This window comes from Syngnathoides biaculeatus, chromosome 8 (genome assembly GCF_019802595.1).
Source record: "Syngnathoides biaculeatus isolate LvHL_M chromosome 8, ASM1980259v1, whole genome shotgun sequence".
Taxonomy (NCBI): domain Eukaryota; kingdom Metazoa; phylum Chordata; class Actinopteri; order Syngnathiformes; family Syngnathidae; genus Syngnathoides; species Syngnathoides biaculeatus.
The window spans coordinates 9,043,589-9,065,332 of NC_084647.1; the positions used below are offsets into that span (position 1 = coordinate 9,043,589).

At 51.7% G+C, this 21,744-nt stretch overlaps 1 protein-coding gene and 1 long non-coding RNA gene across 10 annotated transcripts in view; one reads left to right on the top strand and one right to left on the bottom strand.

Annotated features, from left to right (window-relative positions):
* Positions 1–21,744, top strand: part of LOC133504657 (uncharacterized) — a 42,416-nt gene that overhangs the window by 2,048 nt on the left and 18,624 nt on the right. For 2 of the 5 annotated variants that reach the window (XR_009796048.1, XR_009796047.1), the window contains exon 3: positions 20,345–20,398. The exons of the other annotated variants lie outside the window; for them this stretch is intronic. This is a non-coding gene — a long non-coding RNA (uncharacterized LOC133504657). The remainder of the gene's footprint in view (positions 1–20,344; positions 20,399–21,744) is intronic. 5 annotated transcript variants of the gene reach the window in all.
* Positions 243–19,447, bottom strand: si:ch211-137a8.4 (neurofilament heavy polypeptide). Of its 5 annotated transcripts, XM_061827127.1 has the most exons (5): positions 19,337–19,447; positions 8,145–10,255; positions 6,014–7,508; positions 2,644–3,078; positions 243–977 (listed from the first exon to the last, which is right to left on the bottom strand). In XM_061827127.1, exons 3-5 carry the CDS (start codon positions 7,326–7,328, stop codon positions 952–954), a joined length of 1,776 nt encoding a protein of 591 aa, XP_061683111.1. In that variant the 5' UTR covers positions 7,329–7,508; positions 8,145–10,255; positions 19,337–19,447; the 3' UTR covers positions 243–951. The 5 variants fall into 5 exon arrangements, with proteins under 5 accessions (XP_061683111.1, XP_061683108.1, XP_061683109.1 ...); XM_061827124.1 differs by lacking the exon at positions 8,145–10,255 and having other exon boundaries at positions 19,337–19,446; XM_061827125.1 differs by lacking the exon at positions 19,337–19,447 and having other exon boundaries at positions 10,011–11,255.

A 21,744-nucleotide genomic window follows, 5' to 3' on the forward strand; every position in this document is an offset into this window, starting at 1 on the left:
ATTATCGATACGTGGATTAATGAGCGCCCAATGGCGGTACAGCCAAACGCGCTCCCCTGAATTAGCCCCGCCCCGCCCCCCCACATCCCATTGCAAGCGACTCAAAATAAACACGACTCCACAAGTTTTACTTGTTAGATTTTCATCTTTATTGTACTATTTGTTTTTGTTTTGTTTTGTTTTTTTCTCGAGGTTTTTTTTTTTTTTTTTTTTTTGCTAGCAGACGTGAAAACTGGACCAACAAAAAAAAAACATCGTCGTCGCCGTGGGAACGTCGCAGGAGGAACAAACAGTGACAGAATGTGCTTTACAAAAGAAGACAAAGAATCGCATCAGATTTTTCTTTTTTGTTTTTTTTTTTTTGTGATTTTTGTCTTTACATCATCGTCATCATGTCCACCACAGAACAGTTTGAACACTCAACACACAGCTGGAGACGTCGCAGTGTCGTTTTGGGGTGGGGGGGCAGTCTATTTGCCGGAGCAGTCTATGCACTGGAGTCCAATCTACCTGGATGGGGGAGGGGGGGGGTCTGGCTACAAAGCAATAACGGCTGTCAATATAAAACTAGCAGTCTTATTTTTTTCTCTTCTTTTTTTTATTTCCCTCCTATGGGAGGAGGGGGGGATGCATTTGTTTTTTTTCTCCTAGCTTTACATTTCTGCTTTTCTCTTGTGGATGATACAAAATGTCACAGACAAGCAGAGGAAATGGAATGGGGGGGGGGTGAATTATTGCTTTCCGAGTATTTCGGATCTTTTTACGTCATCTACACAAACTCTCCCAGCCGCTCGCTCCTCGTCACCGTGGCGACCTGTTAACACGTGAGTACTCCTTTTCTTTGGGGGGGGGGGGCGAGGAAGGAGGATTTGGGTGTGGGTGGGGGGGTTTGGGGGCTCAGAGCTCCTCGCTCAGCGAATCCCGGGAAGTTCTAATCCTCTTTGTGTGGCCTCACGCGCTGCCCGCCTTTTTGTCTGCTGAACGATAACAGAAGACAGTCAAAAAGAAGAAAAATCAAATTGATCAGAATATGAACAGGCTGACGGAGACGGCGTCGCGCGTGTGACGGCGTCACGGGAGGCGCGCGGACGCAGAACGCCGTCGTCCTCGTCGTCTGCTACATTTGGGGTGGAGCGACCGACCGAACGAGCGAGCGAGCGAGCGAGCGTGAAATCGTCCTCGTTCCGTGGAAGTTTTCTTTTGGGAGTAAAGCGGGACGGAAAGCCGTACAAAGTGGAGCCAGACTGGCAGGCCGCATTGTTGCTGTAACTTCCTATCGTGATTCTTCTTCTTCTTATTATTATTATTGTTGTTATTAAAATGAGGATGACCTGCTTCTTGAGATCATCCCGCCTGGTCTGCGGACCCCACCCCACAAATTGGAGGTCCGCTCTTGGTCTGTTTTAAAGTCCGCCACGCACCACCTCCGAACGCGCCTCCGGTCGGTGTTTTCTGTCTTTGGTTACGTTTGATCAATGAAACGATCGGAAGAGAAAACACCGGCGGCTGTTTCCGTCCTCTTATCTATCCTAACCACCTGCTGTGGGTGACGGTTCATTTTGAGATGCTATTCGACAAACCGTGTTTCCGTGCAAGCCGGTTTCGTTTCCAAATGGGCGTCTTGCACGTTAGCTTCTTTTTCCCAAGTGTAAACTTGGACGTTCTCGTTGCTCCTGTCAGTCCGTGTGCAGCAACGGAAGGATGAAAAGAAAAAAATCTGCAACTCTGTAAAGCTGCAAAAAGTCAACTGCAATACAGGATAGCGAAGGATGTTTTTTTTAAAAATGTCGGCGTGCCGTGAAATGGTTTGCACGCGCAAGCTTTCCCTTGGTTCCATAACGGTTGGGAATTATTGGTCTCTTAAAAAAAAAAAAAAAAAAAAAAAGCAGAGGCGCCGTTTAGACTCGTCCAACCAAGACTTTAAACGATTGCGGGTCTGCGAAGCTCTTTTGCGATGAAGGACTTCACAAACCAACTTGACGTGAGCAAATTCTGTTCCGCGGCAAAAATCAATGGCGAAGATGTGCTTTCCTCAAACATTTTTGGGACTAAATATTGAACGTTTATTATTTTCGACAAGGACATGAAACGGGCCTCACAGGAGTATCCGCCATTTTGCTTCACACGTTGTGTCCTTGGGTGGCTACGTTATGCTAGCTACTTTTCGAAATGTCAACTTTTCATTTTTTGGGCGGTGCACTCAAGCTAGTTGTCGGTGCTTAGCTAACCGGCGCCGCAATCTTCTTTCTTTTTTGTTTTGTTTTTGTGTGCAAACTTTTCACCTGTGCGTCTCTGAGCAGCGGAGCGTCGCTGCCTGGTTGCGCTAAGCTGACGGGCGTGTGTGCGTTTTGTGCTAGCGTGCGAGCCGATTAGCAAGTGGAGGCGGCAGCGCGGCGTGGCAAAGCTCCCGCTCTAACTGGTCAGCGGCGGCCGACACGACGCCGCGGACGATGGCGGCGGCCGCATCTCGCAGTTCTTTCTTCCTCGCCCCTTCCTCATCCTCATCTTCCTGGCCTTCCTCCCCCCCACCCCACTCACGGCTAATGTTTGTTAGCGGCGGCGGGTGTCTGTCGTTCACGTCTCCTTCCTGGCTGCGGTTCTGAGGGTAGTCCAGATGGTGGTGGTGGTGGTGTAGTAACTCACCGCTGTTCACAGGTGGCGCCGTGGTGTTGATGACCTTGGCATTGGTCTCCTCTTTGGCTCCGCCCAGCTCCTTGGCCTTCCTAAGCGGGCTGTCGTCCTTCTTGGCGTCGTCGTCCTCGGCCGTTCCGTTCTGGCAGCCGTTCTCGCCGTTGGTGACGGGATCGTGGCCCGGCTTCGCCTCCCGTGCCGCGGGCTCGACTTCCTGCCGCCGAGCGCTGTCGTCGCCGGTTTGCGCGGCAACGTCGTCTCCTCCCCCCTCGGCGGGGGCGGCGCCCTCCTCTTCTTCCTCCTTGGCGGCGGCGTCGCCCATGTCCACGCTGGTGGACTTTCCTTTCCGCAGGATGAAGTTCTTGAGGGAGACGGCCCGACCGAAGTGGGAACGCTTGGCCTTGGCGGACTTTGCGTCTTTTCCGTCCTCCGCTGCGCCGTCCTCGCCTGAAGCGTACAAAACGGGAATTGAACATGAATTTACCCGACGTGCAAGGAAGTGACGTTCCTGCTTGGTTATTTTTGATGATTGAAATGAACGGCGTCCGTTTTCCGCCCGCGACTCCTGCCCTATTTCACGACTTACTCAAGCAGAACATTCTAACTTCAAACATTTCATTTCATTCTGCTCCTTAAAACGTTTTCGTTTTTCTTTTCTTCCGACTGGCGCTTCTGCCTTTCTCTGCGTGACTTGCGTGCGCCCGTAGCAGACGATGAGGCACTCAGAAGTGGATTTTCCTAACAGAAGATCTCTTATTGGGGTCCGGCATAGCTAGCTAAGCGCACATCTCAGCCGGCGGCAGTTACTCGGCGTCGTTTTTAGCAGCGTCCAAAAGACAAAATAGTGGCAGAGTTTTGTGCCATATCTCGACAAAGTTGTCGTACAGTTGTACATTGTACATCTTCAGGAATTATCTTCAGATGCATTTTTTTCAGTTTTCTTTCCAGGGTCTTTGAGTGTTTTGTGCTCGTCGGTCAAAGTTGAATCAAAGTCACGTTTGGGTTTGGTTTCTAAATACTCGAAAGACGTCTGACGTGCTAACCGCGCGCACACCGAGAACACGTTTGGCCTGAATGTGTTTGTGATTATATTATTTCCGCGTTCATCAATTTGCTAATCCTAACCCACGACCTAAAATAATCAAAACATTTTTCCCTCAAATGAGGAGTAATTGTGACCAGAAGATTGATCCCCCGTTAGCTGGTTCTTCATTGGTGCGCGATACCTTTTTTAAGTACTGCAGTGTATTATTTTAAGCTCGTTAAGGGCAGTCGATTACCCAAGTAGTTTCTCTGGAATGCAGAGATGTATATTTTTTTTGTACTCCGTGTCATTAATTGTGGTATATTCCACATTTTTAAACTAGCACCCTTTCTCTCTTTTCAATATTATTCACTCTAAATGTGTGCGTATTGTTTTAAAAGTGATTTAAAAAGCCAAAACAAGTCAAGAAAAGTATAAATGTGGGTGTATAGTGTATACGTTGCGGATTTTGACCTACGGCAGGGACGTCAGGAATATGAACTCCATGCTGGAGGTTGGGGTGAACTGATATTTACGTCCTTAATAATAATTTAGGAAGCATTTAAAAAAAAAAAAATCCAAAGAGCCGTTGACATGATGCAAAAAAAGGGAAAGAAAGAGAGAGGCAAAGCAGAGGAGGGCGAGGGGCCAAGATGGTCGGCTGCGGTGGCGCCGTGCCCGAACCCGCGACCCGGAAATTCCCGAGGTCGATTCCCGGCACGGCCGACGCGGACGAGCTGCCCCCCCACTCGACCCCCCGACGGCTCAGACCAGTTGGGGAACAATAAAAGAAGGCACGAGCGCTCCTCCGTTTGTGCCGAGTCACGCTGGAGTCCTTCGGGGGGGGCTCACAACGAACGAACGCCCCCCCCCCCCCCCCGCGTTTGATGGACAGGTGAAGGCCTGTCTCGGCCGCCTTGGGCAGACACGCCCACGCAGGCTCGGATGAAGGTCGTCGCTGTCTTTTGCGTTTTCCGAGCCTCGTTTTCGGGTTTATATTTGTCATCCGTTTAGATGTGGCAGGCTTTTTAAAAACTGATCTGGGTGGCTGACGCGTCCAAGTGATTATTATTATTATTATTATTGTCGTTATTACAACATATTCAGGGACCCAAGTTTTCCACTGGCAATCGGATGCCGACTCGGGTTCCGGCCCGTACCGGTATCGGGTACAATCAGGCATGCTCGACTTATTTTGTAGCACGGCATGTTGGAAAACGTCTGCTCGACGATATTACTCGAAATGGAAAGAATAACCCCCACGGGAGCCGTTTATTACAAAGACCGTGGCTTCGAACTTGATACAATTACATCAAATAAAGTCTTTTGATCCTGAAAAATAACTTTGATAAAACCAATACGGGAAAAAATTTGTATTGAAATTGGCGGCACGGTGGCGCAGCGTCGGCCTCACAGTTCTGAGGTCTCGGGTTCGATCCTGGACCGTTTGCATGTTCTCCCCCCGTGCCTGCAAGTGTGGCTTTTCTCCGGGTGGGCAAATCCTTTTGCAGTTTGTTTGTACAGCGTTTGTGCACCTATAAGGTCATTATTTTCAGAGAAATTGATTTTTCATTGATTGTGTGCTAGCTTTGTGATTTAAAATGGAAGAAACAAAATCTTTGAAGCGTTTCAACAGCCTCTTGTGTTAACTTTTGTCAGTAGTTTTACAGCGAACGTGACTTGAGTGACAATAACGGACTTGAAGATTCACGCTTACTCGGCGCTACTACGTTAGCACCTTAGCAAGCTGTTGCGGCGCTAACGGATTGAAGTGCCGCAGCGGAGCATTCGACGGACTCCTTCTGTCTGAGCGGTAAAATCGGCGGGTTTAGACCCAGTCCGATCCGAGGCTCGTTTTGTCCGTCTTACGTCGGACCGACTTAAGATTCAATCGGGACGGCCCTGCGTCGCACTGCCTGTCGCACAACTTCCATCGAAGGACGTTTCTCTGGCGGCATGGCGACGACGTCGCCGCGTCTTTTTCAGACACTTTCGCAAACGCAATCTGCTAAACATTTGTGGAGCGTTGGGTTGACCTGGTTTCGGTCAGGTTGCCAGAGGTTGGCTTTTTTTCCGTTTAGTAGAGAAACATTTGGGTCGCTCAGTTGAGGTTGAAGTTCACTCGGGTCACAAATGCTGTGAATGTAATAATCGTCCCAGAAATACATTTTCACCATTTGAAAGGACATGAACACAAAGTTTCTTTTGTTGAAAGCAATCAAAAGAAAGGAGAAGTGAGATTTTGTTGACTTGTGCTCTCATTTAAATTGGGGTGGGGGGGGGGAGGGGGGGGCCTAGGGTTAGGGTTAGGTTGAAATGAAAAAGGCGTCGCCACGCTAGCAAATGCAAGTTTCTGACCTGAGGGAGGCGCTGCAGCAGCAGCAGCGGCGGCGGCGGCGTCGTCTTCTCCGCCGGGCTGGCACTCGGTGTTTGCGCGCTTGGACTTGGGGATGACGCGCTTCTTGAAGGAGGTCCAGATCTCGTTGGCGTGTTGCGTGACGGTCGCTCCTCCCGCCGCCTTCTCCTCCTCTTCACCGCCCTCCGCCTTCTCCTCGCTTCCGTCGGCCTTGTCCTCGTCGCCGGCGCCTACGGCTCCGGCCTCGGCCTCCTCGCCGCCCTCTTCGTCCGCGTCTCGCGCTTCCTCCGGCTTGTCGGCGGAGTCTTTGTCGGCGGTCTTGGTCTTACCGCTGATGCCCACCGTGGACGTGTCCCTCTTGAGGCCCTGGAAGGTCCAGGAGCGCTTGAGCTTCCACCGCTTCTGGCCCGACTCCTTGGAGTCCAACGTGGAGGAGTCTCCGCCCCCTTCTCCGTCGGCGCCGTCTTCTGGGCCGCTGCTCTTCTTGTGTGCTTTCTGAGCCATGAGCTTCTTGAAGGAGTGCCAACGCTTCATGTGCTTAGTGGTAGACAAGGAGGCTTTCTGCTCCGTCTCTGCCTCTGGGCCCCCTTCTGCTCCTGCCACCTCCTCAGCGGCAGAGTCCGCGGTCGCGTTAAGTGCTTCGGGGTCCTCCAGGCGGTCCAGGGACTTGGAGCGGACCTTGATTTGTTTGGGGGGTTCGAGGGTGTTGCCGTCTTTCTTTTCTGTGCTCCGATGGGAGAAGATCCTGGCCACCGGCTTTCTGATCAGATCTCGAACCGAAGACTTGGACTCTTTGCCCTTCTTCTCGTCTTCCTTCTCTCCATTTTCCAGCGCCTTCTCTGCGGCGGCCTCCCCCTCGCTGCCCACCTCCGCTGCAGTCTCGTCTCCGGTTTTCTCTCCTTCCATCTCGGCGCCTTCGGCGGCGCCGTCCTCCGGCCCGGCTCCCGCCGTGGCGCCGGCTTCTTTCTTTTTTCTCCCCGCCATCACCTTACCCAGGCCGCTCTTGTTCAGGAAGGAGTCCAGGAAGGAGGTCTTGTGCTCGTGATTCTCCGAGCTCTGGGGGGTCGCCTCCTCACCGCCGGCGGCTCCGGCCTCCTCCTCCTCGCCGCCGGCCGCCGCATCTGCCGACGTGTCGTTTTCGACGGTCTCTTTGGTCGCCGCGACCTCGCTGTTGCCCGTGGGGCCATCTTTGTCCGCGGCCTCGCTGTTGACAGTCTCTGAGTTTTGCGCGGGTTGCTCGGCCTCCGTCTGCTTGCTCTCTGGAGTCTTCCCGTCTTCCTGGACCGTAGGCGCCGCGCTGGCTTCCGTCGCCGCCATTTCCTAACCTGAAAAGAAACTGCAACCAAAGAAAGTGTGCTCCTTCTTTCCTCTCCACTCCCTCGCCCTCTCTTGTGATTTGTTCCTCCCGTCGGGCGTCGCTCTCAGCTCATGGAAAGTAGGGTGGAGATGGATGGCGTGGAGGGAAGGTACTCAGCATCCTACTAATCGTCCCGACTCCTGTGAAGAACAAACAGCAGAGAGTTAGCGTGGAGTCGAAGGATTCGGGTAAAAAGTGGGACTCGCGTCTGTCACCGAAAGCAAACACTCGAAGCGTGAAGGACGGGAGGGAGCGTTTCCAGACCCTTGCCAGGCCGCCTGAGCTGAAGAGGACAACTCGGTCACAGAGCGAGAGGTGTGAAGATTGTGACCGGCTGACTCGCCAAGTGCACCTCTCGCCTGTCTTTTCGGAAGAGGGATCATCGGGTGTGTCACGGGAAATGATCCAACTTTACGGAACTGGTGGGGGAATTGTTTGATTTTCGGCATTTAATCTGTCTTTGTTGATCTTCTGTATCTGTGTCGGCAGAACGTCTTTCATTAGCTGGTAAAATGTGACTTTGAACCATCCATACAACGGAATAATAGCTTTGCGTTCAACTAGGCATCAAATTAATTGAGTGAAAGTTTTCTCCAGCTCGATGCAGACAAGACTGAAGTCAAAGCTCAAAAATCGGAGGCCTCCTTAGCGCCATGTCGCTAAAAGTTACAAGTCAAGCTCGGTGACATCGACGCAGAGCAGAATTTTAACACGCACCTAAAAGCTTTTTTTTTTTTTGTGTGTGTGTGTGTGTGTGTGTGTGTATGTATCACCACCTGTAGAACATTGCTGGAATCAAGTGTTTCATGTCTCGAGTAGACGGACAAACTTGGCCCTCCATTTGCTTTCCCTTTATCAAGCGGGACCGGAGGGTGTGTTCCAAGTACAAAGGGGATCGCACTCCACTCCTCAGGCTTCCTGGTCGGGTCCGTTCCAGACCTTGTTCGCAGCTGAAGCGGCCGGGAGGAGAATCGGCACCTCCACGTCTGAGACCCGGGTCCTCAGTCAGAGTCCAGTTCGGGGGACGAGATCCTGCCCCAAGTAGAAGACTTCAAGTAACCTGGGGTCTTGTTCACGACTGAAGGGAGAATGGAGCGGGAAATCGACAGAGCCCGGGCTGTGGATCATGACCGAGATGAAAGAACGAGATCCCGGATCCAAGCGCGACCCCGCGGGTTCGGTCCGAGATCGTGTGAGGTGCTCAGAGTTGAGCCACTGCGAGGACCCAGATGAGGTGGCTGGGGCATCTGATTCGGATGCCTCCCAGACGCCAGCCCGGCACGTCCCGCCGGGAGTAGACCCCTGCGACGGCTCGGGACACGCTTGCGAGACTAAGAACTCTCGGCCGGCCTGGGAACACTCCTGGATCCCCTCGGAAGAGTTGGCCCAAGTGGCTGTGGAGAGGGAATTCCGGGATTCCCTGCCAAAGCTTCTGCCCCCGTGACCTGACCTTGGATAAGGGTTAAGAAAATAGACGGGTGGAACTCGCTTGTCAAAAATCTGCACGTCGTACAAATGGATGCCTGCGTGCAAGCTCAGAATTCGAAGGATAAAAAAAAAAATCAAATCAAGGCGTACGTCAGCTTGCTCAAAGTCACGCTATCCAAAAACAAACGTTCGGCTGTCGCCCTGACGTTTTTGTGTAGCGGACGCGAGCCGAGTGAAAGCGGACAAGACGAACGGCCGCCTTGAATAATTCGTCCGGCGCAAGCGAACTTGTCTGAACGAACGGCCTTCACGCAAATACGCATTTGGACACGATTGGCATCAATTATTTTGCCGACTTCCTTCCGCCATCTTTGGCCTCAACTTCTTGCTTGCCACGTTTTTGTGACTTGCGTCATGAGAGACGCGTCGAGCAGCTTTCGCGCGTCTGCACTTTTCTATCCAGGGATGAAACAGCTGCAACATTGTGTCAGTTAATTACGGGAAAGCTCAAAAGACGCATCAAAATCCAACGTTGTCGTTTTTGTCGTCATTGCGAGCTGCCCCTAACGTATTTTATCGTCTGGAGTCGAGGACGCTTTTCTTGTTTTGGCTGAGGCGTGAGGAGGAAGAGGAGTCACAGCACACTGATGAAGAGGACAAAATGGAGGGAGGGAGCGCGCCAGGAAGCGTGCCAGCGTTGGTCATTTTTTTTTTTTTTTCTGCCGCCGCCGCCGCCGCCGTCTGTCTGTCCGCCTCGTTCGTCCTCCTTGGCCGCTCATTTTTTTTTCGTCTTCATCTGCGTTTGCCCTCCCTCCTCTTCCTCACTTGCTTCGCACGACAGTTTGCTTTCTCCTCCGTCGTCATGTTCGTCATCGCCCGACGGTCCGCCAGTACGACGACCGCGCGGAGTTGACGACGTCTCGGCCGCCCGGCGAGAAGTTGCGCCGTCGTTTTGTGAAAAATGCAAACCGAGGACGACGTTGCGGCACACTTGAGAGGAAAAAGCCGTCGGATGGATCAATGTGAGGAACGCGGAAAGGAACGAGGAACGCGCGACGGCCATTGGCGAGCTCCTACGCTGGGATTTGTGTCTGCCTGGACCTCCGAGACAAACCGAAGTCCAGGTGTCCATTTTGTGGACAGCGGAGACGGTCGGACGCTTTGAAAAAGGAGCCAGGGAGGCCGAGGAGGCGGCGGCGTACGAGGTCACTTACAGCGTGGTCATCTGGCGCATTCCGAAGAACCGCCTCCGGCAAGCGACAGCGTCGGCGGCCGCGGACGGACGTCGGTCTCTGGGCCGGGCGCCCTCGCAGGTCTCCGCCTTTTTTGCCTTCCAAAAGAACTTCGCGCAGAAGTATGTTGACTTTTCCACACCAACAGCCGCCGGCCGCCGCGTCCCGACTAAGCTTCGTCGCGTGAATCGATGAGCGCTCGGTCGGGTGACGTCTTCTGAAGTCGACTGCACGACCCGGTCCGGTTTGAGCGGACCAGACCGTGGTGGGAAAAGGAGACTTGAGCACATTTATCAAACCGTTGATGTGGGCAAGAATAAAAGCCAGCGTGCGTTTATTTGAAAGGAATATCGCTGACTCTTATTTTGCGAGTTGATCTTTTTTTGGGCGCCCTCAGCACGCGTCAGTCGTGATGTCACGCAAATCCCGGAAGGCGATGCATCACGATACGTCATCTCCCAGCATGCAGCGGGCTTCACGCCCGTCGTGTCAGCGATGACCGTGGACCGTCTCCGAAATAACACGACGAGCTCATTCGATGGCTGATGGTTTCGCAGCGCAATTAGACAGACGCGACCTCGCGTGGAATTTGGCGAGCGTCTCCGCGGTCTCGACGTTCCGGGCGACGGACGCGTCTTCCGAACAGAGACGGCCTCAATTCCGACGCCGACCCGCAAACGAGCCCGTCACATCCGCGTGCACTTGCTTTACTTTATTTTTCTTCCATTTCTTTTCGGGCAGTCGAGCGCAGAAGAACCGTCTGAGCAGGAAAGACGGGTTGCCATCGATGGCCTCCAAAGCGTCTTTTGCGCTAAAATGGAGGATTTTCCGTGCTTTGGGGTTGGCTTTCTCGATTGGCTTCTCATTCTTTTGTAGTTCTACTCATGAAGCGAGCCTCGAGGGCTCTTCCCCTCCGGTTGTGTTCAGCTAAACCCGTGATGTCAAAAATACTTTCTAATCTACTGCTGAACGTTCCATATTTTGTCATTGATCTTTCAAAGAAAGTTCTAGGGGGTTCCTTTGGCAGAAACGGGGAATCTGCTCTTTTCGTGCCATCGGTCTTTGACGGAGAGGAAGATGTCGGCGGCTGGGTTCGGGCTAGCGGAAGTGTTTTTCGAAATGTGGTCGCGAGCAAATGAGGCACTTGAGGAAAAAAAAGGTGGGACTTTGCGGCCGCGGGTCGACTCGTGCTGAACATAACGAGCCCATTTCATGTTGCCGAGTCATTTCCTACACATCAAACATCAGCCGGCACTAAACTACGCGAAGCGAAAACGCGGCAAAGGCGACAAAACGCGTCGATGGTCGTTTTGATCATTTAGCTTGAGAGCAACGTGTCCTTGTGTAGCCCTTGTTGTTGTTGTTGTTGTTGTTGTTGTTGTTGAGCGGCTTAGCTTAACAGCGTTCCCGCCCGCTCGGCCCTTTTAGCGCGCCGGATTTAGCGCGCCGCTAATCCGGCGTCAGGAGAGCAGCCAATTTAGAGGGGATTGACATGGCCGACTGTTTTTGGATCGCTGTTGCTACCCTGGCAACCCAGTGAGCCTCGCCGCGCTAATGTTAGCCTCCGCAAAGCTAACATTAGCATCGCAATCCGATGCGAAATCCCCGAATGTTGAAATCAAAGGTGAGCGTATCGGAGAGGTGGCTGAGCAGAATTGTCCGGGGATTCCTTTACATTCTCGGCTGAATTTGACAAAAAAAAAAAAAAATCTTCCAATGTTGAGAAACTTCAAGTAGTAGTTTTTGTTTTTCTTTGAATTCAGAGGCACCTGCACACGGCGGCGCGGTGAACAACCTGCCTCTCAGGTTCAAATCCCACCCTGTCTGTGTGGACTTTGTACCTTCCCCCCGTGCCTGCGTGGCTTTTGTCCGGGTGGGCATTCAGCTTTCCGATCACATTCCGAAAACGGGTGCTAGGTGAATCGAAGGTGTGATTGTGAGTGCGACTGGCTGGCGACCAGTTGAGGGTGTGGCCGAAGATTGAGGGGATACGCTGCGCATAGAATACTTTTCATGCCTTTAAGAGATTGTGCTTTTTGCGCATTGAGCCTCTCCCACAAAGTGTTGGACAAACACATCTTTGTGTGTCTTTTTTGCGGTACGTCAGAGGGACCTGTGGTGGGGCAGCCATTTTGCATTCACGCAATAAGAAATACTTTTTTATATCTCAGACATGAACGGATATGTTCAAATTTCGCAAAGTTGAGCAACTATTGCACATCGTTACCGTTCTTGCGATTGTATCAAGACGAGAGTTTAGCATCTGGAACGTGGATTTGGGATCACTTGGGCACTCGTAGCCGCAGTTTGATTGGCAACACGTCGCTGTTTGCAATGCAATGATTCTCCCCCCCCCCCCACTTCCTACTCCTAGAACTGAAGCCTGTGATTGGCTCTCTCTGCTGTAGTCTCAAAGGTGACCTACTTATCCTAGCGAGGCCTCGACGCACCACCTCGTGGTTCTTTCTCATCGTTTTTCTGACATTTTCAAAAGGTTCGACTCATAGTTTGCGGTTTCATGTTTATAATTGACAGTATTTGTTTGTTGGAAACTGTTGAGCCAGGAAAGCCTCGCAGAGATTCAAAAAGACGCAAGCGTGTCCTGGTCCAAGACAACAAATAGTCAAAGATGAAACAACACAAAAATAAATACATGAGGTCAAATCTGGAAAAAGGTCAGCCAGCAAAAGTATCGAAAACATCACCCGAGCTTTTCCACAACTTTTCAAGAGAGCCGTTCCCTTGGGCCCGATTTCTCTTCCCCCTTTCGGAACCCACAGCCAAAACTGAACCAAGACTCTACATAGAGTTCCAATGTCCGACCGACTCTTCTCTGTCCAATCGCGCCACAAAGGCCAAATGAAAACAAGACAACGAGAAAATGTCCACTTTTCGAACCCAACTTCTGAAATAAGAACCCAGACACGGTTTCTGCTTCCTGGCGAGGTGCCGAACATTCAAAGCTCTTCAAAATATTCACGGATCGATCGCGAGCCCCTGAGACGTAATCCCAGAAGCAAAATCCCGCAGTTTAGTCCTCCGCTCGGGACACTTCGGATTAGACGAACGTTTTTGATGTCATCATTTGTTGATCCGATCGGTTTCGAGAAAGAGTGTGCGCCTTTATCTGAATTTAAAAGAGAGTTCATTTTGAAATTGTTTTATTGTGCAATTTTTGTTGTTGTCTTTTGGCGCAGTACTATAAATATCCGACAGCCAATAAAATTATACAATATATTAAAAAAAAAAAAAAAAAGAGAGAGAGAGAGAAAGAAAGGCGGCTGAAAGACGGGACATAAGAAAACAAATTTGCTCTTTCACGTCTGCCGCAATAAAATCTCGCATCGCACTTTTTTTTACCATCATTGGACTTTGTCTTGTCAACTCAAATGCGATTGGATACACCCGTTACCGTGCGGATCGTGCTGACTGCACTATTAAGAAAAGGTGTGTGGGGGGGGACGTGTGTTGGTGGTCTTCGGTGCTCAGGACAGGACGGGACAGGACAGGACGTTCTTGTGAGGCTTGCTTGAGGTCCGTTCACGTACTTTTTATGCGACGCAGCTCGTGAGGAGGCAACAAAACGTTCCGTAGCCTAGCAAGCTGATGCTAGCGTTCGCGCTTGTTTGTAAACATGCTCTCGTTCTCTTGACCGCAGCGGCAAATTCCAAACTTTTTGGAGCCAAATTCAAAAATCTCTCGGCACACTAACAACTAAAAATGTCACAAAAAGTAGGCGTTAATTGCCGTATGTATTTGCTGCCGTCTAATAGAAGACCACGTGTGTATTTTGGTCAGTCTGTCCCCGCGTGTCACTGGCACAAATGGACAAACAAAGATGCATCACATATTGTAAATGTACATATTTTTGAACAATTAATGACACGTACGAACAGGTCGTTTCAATTGACCCCTTGCTCCATCTTACAATTTTTTTGAACGGCCCCAAAAATCCTTTCGGAGGGAGTTTAAAAACAATGCGCAATCCCCAAATTGCACTCGTATCGTATTCAAAACGTTCCGCAAACGACACGAGGCCTCCACCTGCGTCACAGCGGACCAATAAAAAAAAAAATATATATATATATATAAAAACACACAATCGTCTGTATGGATCGGTCTCTCATTGTACCCCGGGTGATTGATTGCTAATAATGGCGGACGATAACGGCCCCGGGAGCGGGCCCTGTGGCGCGCCGTTTTTGAAGCCCCGTTTGGCGGCGAAATCGCAAAGCGGTCGAGAGCGCGTTGGGAAGGACGTGCGCCGCGTCGTCCGCGTCTCGCCGTCGCCCGTTCGAAGCTCAAACGCTTTCGCATCGGCGTCGTTTTTGCAGTGAAGGTCAGCGCAAGTGACCCGGCACAGCGTCGCAAATGAACTTGGCGGCAATTCTGCCTTGACCTCTGAACTTTGGGCCCGAGCGTGTCGCTGTCGGAAGCGGCTTAGCCGCGCCCGACATGTTGATCGGCGCTGGGGGCGATGCTCGCTCGCTCTCTCTCTGAAGTTGTTAAGTCCGTCAACAGGATGAACGAACGCACAAGGACGACGACGACGACGACAATGCACGCCCGCACCCAACATGGATCATAATCATCATCCTAACGGCTTCCCACGGCGCATTTGGCGGGTGACGGTAAAGACACGGCCGCCAATCATTTTGTGAGAAACAAAACTCCAAATTTTCACACTCGGTTTGGTGAAGATCGTCACATTCTCCCCGACTTAGCGTCCCAAAGGGTCGCGTCTTTTCCCAACGTCGTCGTGACGTTGCCGCGATACACCAGAGGGCTCCGCGAGCCGCCGCGCCCGTGTGAGGCGGCCATTTTACATTCCCACAATGGCTGTTGGTTGTTTCTCAGTTATGGATGACAATTTATGGACGAGTTAGTGAAAGTGTGGCAATTATTGTGATGACGTTGGAACAGAAACAAGAGCGGGATGGCTTTAATGAGTTGGCGATACGCTTGATGAACTTTTATCCAAGACTTGTGCAACGTGTGCACGGTTGTGTGAAACTTTTGCCAGTCGGACTTTACGGTCAAGAACTTCTGCCGGGATCCTTTTGTCAGGATTTCGCCACCTTTGCTCCGTTGTTTTTACAATGAACGCTCACGAGAAATTTTGAAAATGGGAGTTCAAGCGTGGCCGTTGCAGCATGCATGAATGCGTTTGTACCATTAGTGGCCAAATTAGATGAAACTCGGCCTCACTTTTTCTCTTATTGTCTGTCTGTAAATTTGGGGAAAATTTCTCGGCGCTTGGAATTGTTTCATAGGAAAACTCTGAAGCCGCCGAAGAAGCTCGTAAACGACGTAAAACTGGACAGGAAAATCTGGCGAGAATCTGGCGAGATATTCCCAGTGGCCAAATTGCCGACGCTGCCTTTTCTCTTTTGTCGCTTTTAGCGTCAGCGACGGCAAGCAAACCCAAAAGCAACGGCAACCCTGCCAAGTTTCTTGGGCGTCAAACTCAAGGCCCGGGGGCCGGTCCCGGCCCTCCGCATCATTTTACGCGGCTTGCTCAAATCACCTGCTTCGTGTTTTTGGCTCACGTCTTTACCGTCTTTCCAAATTGGACTCACTTTTAGTCATCTTGAGCTTATGTAAGCATTTTGGTTTTGTTACAAATTGCCCCCCCCCCCCCCCCCCCAAATCTATCGACGGAGGCGCGGCCGCCGTTCTGCACCTGCGGCCAAGCCGACCGCCGCCACGTATCCAACCGGATTCGCCCGTCGGAAATGTGGCTCACGCTTCTTTCCCAGGGAAAGACGAGGAGGCGCACCCGACCGGGCTCGACGGCCCCCGAAAAATAAACTCGTCCTCGTCCTCCCTCTCGCGGACCGCAAACACGACGCACAAGCACCAATCGAGGAGCGCGTGACCGGCGTGCCGGTTCCCACAATGGCGGCCTTGTCTTCCCGCCACAGGCCGCGTCTTGTCCGTCCGAATCGTCCCCGAGCGAATTCCGCCCTATTCAATTTGTCCTTCCTGGCGTGTCGCTAGCCGACGCACCAGCAACATGGCCGCAAACGCGCACCAGCGCGGCCGCTGTCGCCGACGCTATGTTTAGCCACTGAAACCGTTCCTGGCGACCCTTTCAAAACAGACCTCACGAGAGGAACCATTTTCAACTTTTTTTGTTTTTTTCAGCACATAAGACAAAAAAAAAAAAAAAAAAAACCCAAAAAGCACTGGACAACACCTCGACACACATTGACCCGAGGTAGGTGCTCTCAAGCTACAAATATAGTACAAAGGGGCCATCCATCAGATTTGAGTTCAGTTGGTTCCTTGAACATGACTGAAAAATATTGCAATATTTTGTTCCAAATGATAAAAATAGCACTGCATGCCTTGATGAGAATTGAATCCAAGTAAGTGGTTCTGTCCCATTTTCTCCTTCAGTGGTGCGTCTCGGCCACCCGGACGCCCTGCTACGCTCACGGCTCCTCAGTGCGGCAGTAATATCAGTTGGTCTCCGCAGAAGATTAAGATAATATATGCCCAGAGCGTACAAATATCTTTTGTTTGTTTGTTTTTGTTTGGTTTTGTTTAGTTTCACCTGCGCTCTACATTTTGCGTTCAAATATCAACGATGGAAACCCGATCTACAAAAAGTTGTGCCCTTCCGCCTGGCTCGGGCGAACGGCGAAGCTTTTCAAAGGATCCGTGGGAACTTTTAATCAACTTCAACGTTTGGGAACGCGACGTCACCGCTGAAAAAAACTGGTCTGGCTTCCTTCGCGTTCACACGTTTCATATTCCGTTTGTATGGATCAACGTTCCAAAACAAACGCCAGCCATCAAGAAAACATTTTTGCGTTAGCAATACTGGCGATGACGGTTAGCAAAGCGTCTTCTGCGCAGGTCACGTGACTTTTCAGATCTCGCCGAGGATCCGTTTCCGAAAGCCGTTCCCAACAAAAGCTTTTCCCGCCGGTCTGCCCCGATGACGGCGTGCGAAAGTTTCCTTCTTCCCTTTTGCGGCGGCGCCGCCGTCGGTTCGTCGTGTGACTTTTCCGTGCGTTTCGACATCCTCGACTCAAAAGTGTCCTCAAAATAAGAACCAGTGATTCATGTCTAGGTGACTTCTGATGGGAAAACAAACTTTTCAACGTATGAACGTCATTCCAGAAGGCTAATGGTTAGCCCGCGTGCCTATGGGCTTTCCCATTGTATGTTAGCATCCAGCTAGCAGAGGCGTCTGCTGTCAAGCTTCAAGTCCGTTTTCGCAAGAATCTCCACGGATTGGGCGCGCTCGTTGCGGAGGGAGTGGAGACGATCTTATCCCAGAAGGAGCTCGTATCCCAAAACAAAAAAATCTAACCAAATTAATCGACAATTTGTACGTGGGACAGACAGCCAAAATTACTACAATTGCATTTTTTTTTTTTTTTCAAATAATGCTTAAATAGGTGTGGAGTGAAAATTGATTGCAAATATGCAAATGACTACACGCGTATTTGGCCAAAGTGGCACAACTTTGGGAGTTTCAATGAAATCAAAATAAGAATCCTCGTAAATATACGGTCATACTTTGTGGACGGACCTAAGTTTATTTCTTGCCAATTGAGCACGTCACCAACTTCTTCCCTTCTTCACTCCTTCCTTCCTCGCAAATGGAGTTTTGGGGTGTGCTGCACGTGCATGCGCGCTCCCCATGGGGGTGTCGAAGGGGCCGCGGGGGGGCGGGGTCACGCCGGAGACGGCAGCAGGTGCTCCCGTCCCGCTCAAGACTGAAAAGAAGCCAATTTGCATTTCTAATACCCCCCACCCCGCCCCCGCACACACAGTGTCCTCTCCTCCATTTCGGGGGCGCAGAAACTTGGAACATGGCGACGGAGGGCGCCTTCGAACCATGTGACGCAACAAAAAGATTCCAATCGACACACGTAAGCGGGCCAACAAAAATCATTTGCAACTAGTTGCCCCCCCCCCCCCACACACACACACACACTTCCCCACCCCCACCTGATCGGGTCGATTCATTCAGATCCAACCAGGCGACAGCCAATGGCCATTTTTGGTCCAAATGAAACTCCTCCACTCACTGCAACATCCTTACTTGACAGCTAGTTGCCACCAGATGGCGCTAAAGCAAAATGGACACGGGCAAAAATGTTGCATTGAATTCAATGCAACGTATTTCGGGCTACAGCGTTGCAAGTGCGATTTTCCATTATATATTTGGGGGGGGGGGTTGCCAGAATAGACGAATTGCGCTGATGGGAGACGCTCGCCAAGTTTGCCTGCGGGAGGGATTCGGCCCACCTTCTTGCCAGTTTCGGGGCAAAGGACGGATCGCGTCCACAAAAAAAAAATCAAAACAAAATGAAGAAGATTGCAAATTTGAGGGGGGGGTACTTGTTTGGCAACGACTTCCGCATGGGTCAAATGTTACAATGTTTCCGTTTAATCGTATGCCAGCCAAATGGAAGTACTTTGGAAGTAGCAGTCGTCGCCTCCTCAAACTGAGGGTGGGGGCCAAAATCGGGTTCCACTCAGATTATTGTCAATAGCAAGCGAAAAAAAACAAAACAAAAAAGCAGCGATGGGGGTCGGGTGGGGGGGGGGGGGGGCATGTAAATGGGCGGGAAGTAGGGGACGGGGTGGGGGTAGGGTTGGGATGGGGATGGGGATGGGGGGGGGCTCCCAGTGAATTTCACATTGAACAAAACAAGTGAAGCGCCAAATTCCCAACAAGCGGCCTCCTTGTCTTTTGTGCGCGCGCACGCGTGACCGTGCAGCATCGACACAACTCCAGAAAATCTGATTCCAAATTTTAATACATCTCTCATTTACTCATACAGAAAATGCCAGCCCCCCCCCCCCCCCCCGCGCGCGCGCTCCCTCTGTCTGTCTTCTCCGTGCACGCGCGCGCACGCCGCTGTCATTCTTGTCTATTTTTTGTTTATTTTTTTTTCTGACGAGGCGCGCAAACGAGTTCGTGCGTGCGGGATTTTGGCGTCCTCGCGCACGTGTATGGCGGACGCGCACGTGCCTCGGAGGAAAAAAAGGAAAATGGTTGTGAGCGCGCACATTTTGGGCCAAACGTCGCCAGACAGAAAACGCCGCCCCCCCCCCCTTTCTCCCCTCGATTGTGCCCCTCCGCCGCGCCAAGGAGACCCCGAAATATGTGCAAAGCATCGCAAGGCGCACGCTTGAACGTCTGCTTCGTCGCCATGAAGAGGAGGAGGAGGAGAGGAGGAGGAGGAAGAGGAGGACCTGTAGCCTCACCTGCCCACCCGCCCGAGAAAGGGGGCGGGGGGGCGCCAAGATGAACGCAGCGAAATCAAGAAAGGCAAACTCACCTGCTTCCGTGCGCGTAAATCCGTCGGGTGCGGAGCAATAATCAGCTTGTTGTGTGCCGGACTGCGAAAGACGCCAAATCCTCACAGACGTCCTCGCTCGCTCGCTCTCTCTTCTCTCTCTCTCTCTCTCTCTTTCCCTCCCTCCCACCCTCCCTTCATCCCTCTCTCTCTCTCTCTCTCTCTCACGCGCGCGCTCGCTCTCCTCGCCCCCTCCCCTCTCGTATCTGTATGCACCCCCCCACCCCGACATTAAACGGGCGCGAGGGGTCGCAAACAGCAGGACGTGGGCAAGTCCGGCGCCGGTTGCCACGAGCGACGACGACGAAGACCCCCCCGGAGGCCCCCCCCCCCACACCTCCCCTCCACAATTTGAACGTTATCTCCATATGGAGGCAGGGTGGGGGTCTTGTCATAATCTTCTTGTGTGTGTTCGCGCTAATAATAAAGAGAATTTGTGCGGTGCCCTAGTCCCGCCCCCCACCCGCAGCTTCTTCATTGACGCCATTGTTTGTGCGCGTCCACGAATGAACAATAGGAGCGAAGCGGGAGGGGTGGGGGGGGGGGGGCTGATCCTTCCCAATGAGAGCAAAAGAAGACAACCTCCCCACCCCCCGACGTCTCGGCTGAGGCCCCTCGGAGGCCGGCGCCTCCGTTTTGGCAGCTTCTCGCTTGCCAACTTTTTCCGGTTTTGGCGTCACCGCCGTTGCTTGGAGGAAAAAGATTGCGGCGTTTTTTTCAAAGCGGCGACGGCGAGACGGATTTCGTTGCCGTTGGCTTTGCCAAACAAAGTTTCCGAAATTTGTGAACGAATGGCATCGTTCTTCTCTTTTCCAAGAAGACAGACGCCAATGAAGTGTCCGGTAAATTCCACCCAAGGTAAACGTGTCGCGGTTTGAAAGTGGGACGGTAGAGCCGCTCTCCCATTGGCTGTTGCCTGATCGTCTTCCTGGCCTCCTATTGGCTAGGAGGGACCTCAATCTTTACCCATGATGCTTTTTGTTTCCCTAGGACACTGGAGCACTGTCACATGCTATTCGCACAGTGGTAAAGTCCAACTTTTTGGTGAGTTTTTCATTTGTTTTTTTTTGCAAGTTTCTTCCCCAAGAAACGAGCGCATGTACATTCATAGTTTTCATTCTTCTTTCGATACAAAAGTACATACTTGATGGACTTTTAGTTGGGGGCTTGGAACAAATTATGCTGTTTACGTGTAAAATCTACTTGGGAACGGCGACCGGAACCAATGAATTTTGTCAATCGCGGTATTGCTGTACTCAAATACTTGAACAAGCAAAACACACTAATAAAGAAAAAACAAATGAATATAAGAGTCGCGGCAGTTGCACGCGCGCAACCTTGATAAACTTCCAGTGCGGCCCTCCGAGTCCGACCCGCCCGCTTCTTCTTTTGCTGGTTCCAGAACCCCCCAAAGTCTCGCGTGTCTCTGGCGCAGGCGAAAGGTGACGCTTTCAAACATCCAAATTGCAACTTTTCCTTTTGTGTTGTGGCGTGCGCGTGTCCATCAAATGCCCCAAAATATCTTCTGACACGCACGTCATATTTGGTAAAGATTTTCCTTCACCGACTTATTCGACAGAATAGTAGCGGGCGAGAAGATGCCTGAAGAATGGAGGAAAAGTCTGCTAGTTCCCATTTTTAAGAACAAAGGCGATGTGCGGAGGAATAAAGTTGATGAGCCACACGATGAAGTTCGGGCAAAGAGTGGCGGAGGCGACGCTCGAGGGGGACGACTCCGATCCAGAGCAATGGAGAGCGTGCTACGGAAGTGAAGAAACGGGTCCAAGTGGGGTGGAACGGTCGGCGGAAGGTTGACGCCGGAGGGCAAAGTGGCCGCCCACGGAGGACCGATTCCAGACGGTGGCCCAGGAGAGACGACGGGAAGCAGAACAATTGAAGAAGTTGAGGTGACCACGTTGGACAAGGGCTAGAGAGGGAGGGAAGAGCCAAAGTTGGGAGGTTTCGGAGACCAGGTTCCATCCAGAGAGCAGAATTGGACGGTTTGGACATGTCCGGAGGCGAGACAGAGAGAGAGAGAGAGAGAGAGAGCAAATTGGTCGGAGGATGGGAAGGACGGAGCTACCGGGGAAGAGAGAGCGAGAAAAGGCGGAGGGATGCGGTGAGGGAGGACGCGAGGACGGTGTTGGAAAGGAAGATGACACGCAAAACGGGCAGAGGTGGAAAAAGATGACGCGACCCCCAATCGGGACAAGAAACCAAAAAAGGACGACCAATCTTGTGCGCTTGTTGTTGCTGTTCCGCTTTGAATACACCTTCGGGAGGGGGGGGTGATGACGTCACCCGCAACTCAAAGTCGCTCCGACGTCGTCTGGATGGGGGGGGGGGGGGGCGCAAGTCGCCAAGGGAGGCACAGCAGATGGGGGGCTTCT

Bases quoted from the DNA above. Each gene is read 5' to 3' on its own strand.
- si:ch211-137a8.4 (XM_061827127.1), bottom strand. From the start codon at position 7,328: ATGGCGGCGACGGAAGCCAGCGCGGCGCCTACGGTCCAGGAAGACGGG. The intron at 3,079-6,013 runs GTCAGAAACTTG...TGTACGCTTCAG, and splicing joins TGCTGCAGCGCCTCCCTCAG to GCGAGGACGGCGCAGCGGAG. The intron at 978-2,643 runs GTGAGTTACTAC...GTTATCGTTCAG, and splicing joins GGCGCCACCTGTGAACAGCG to CAGACAAAAAGGCGGGCAGC.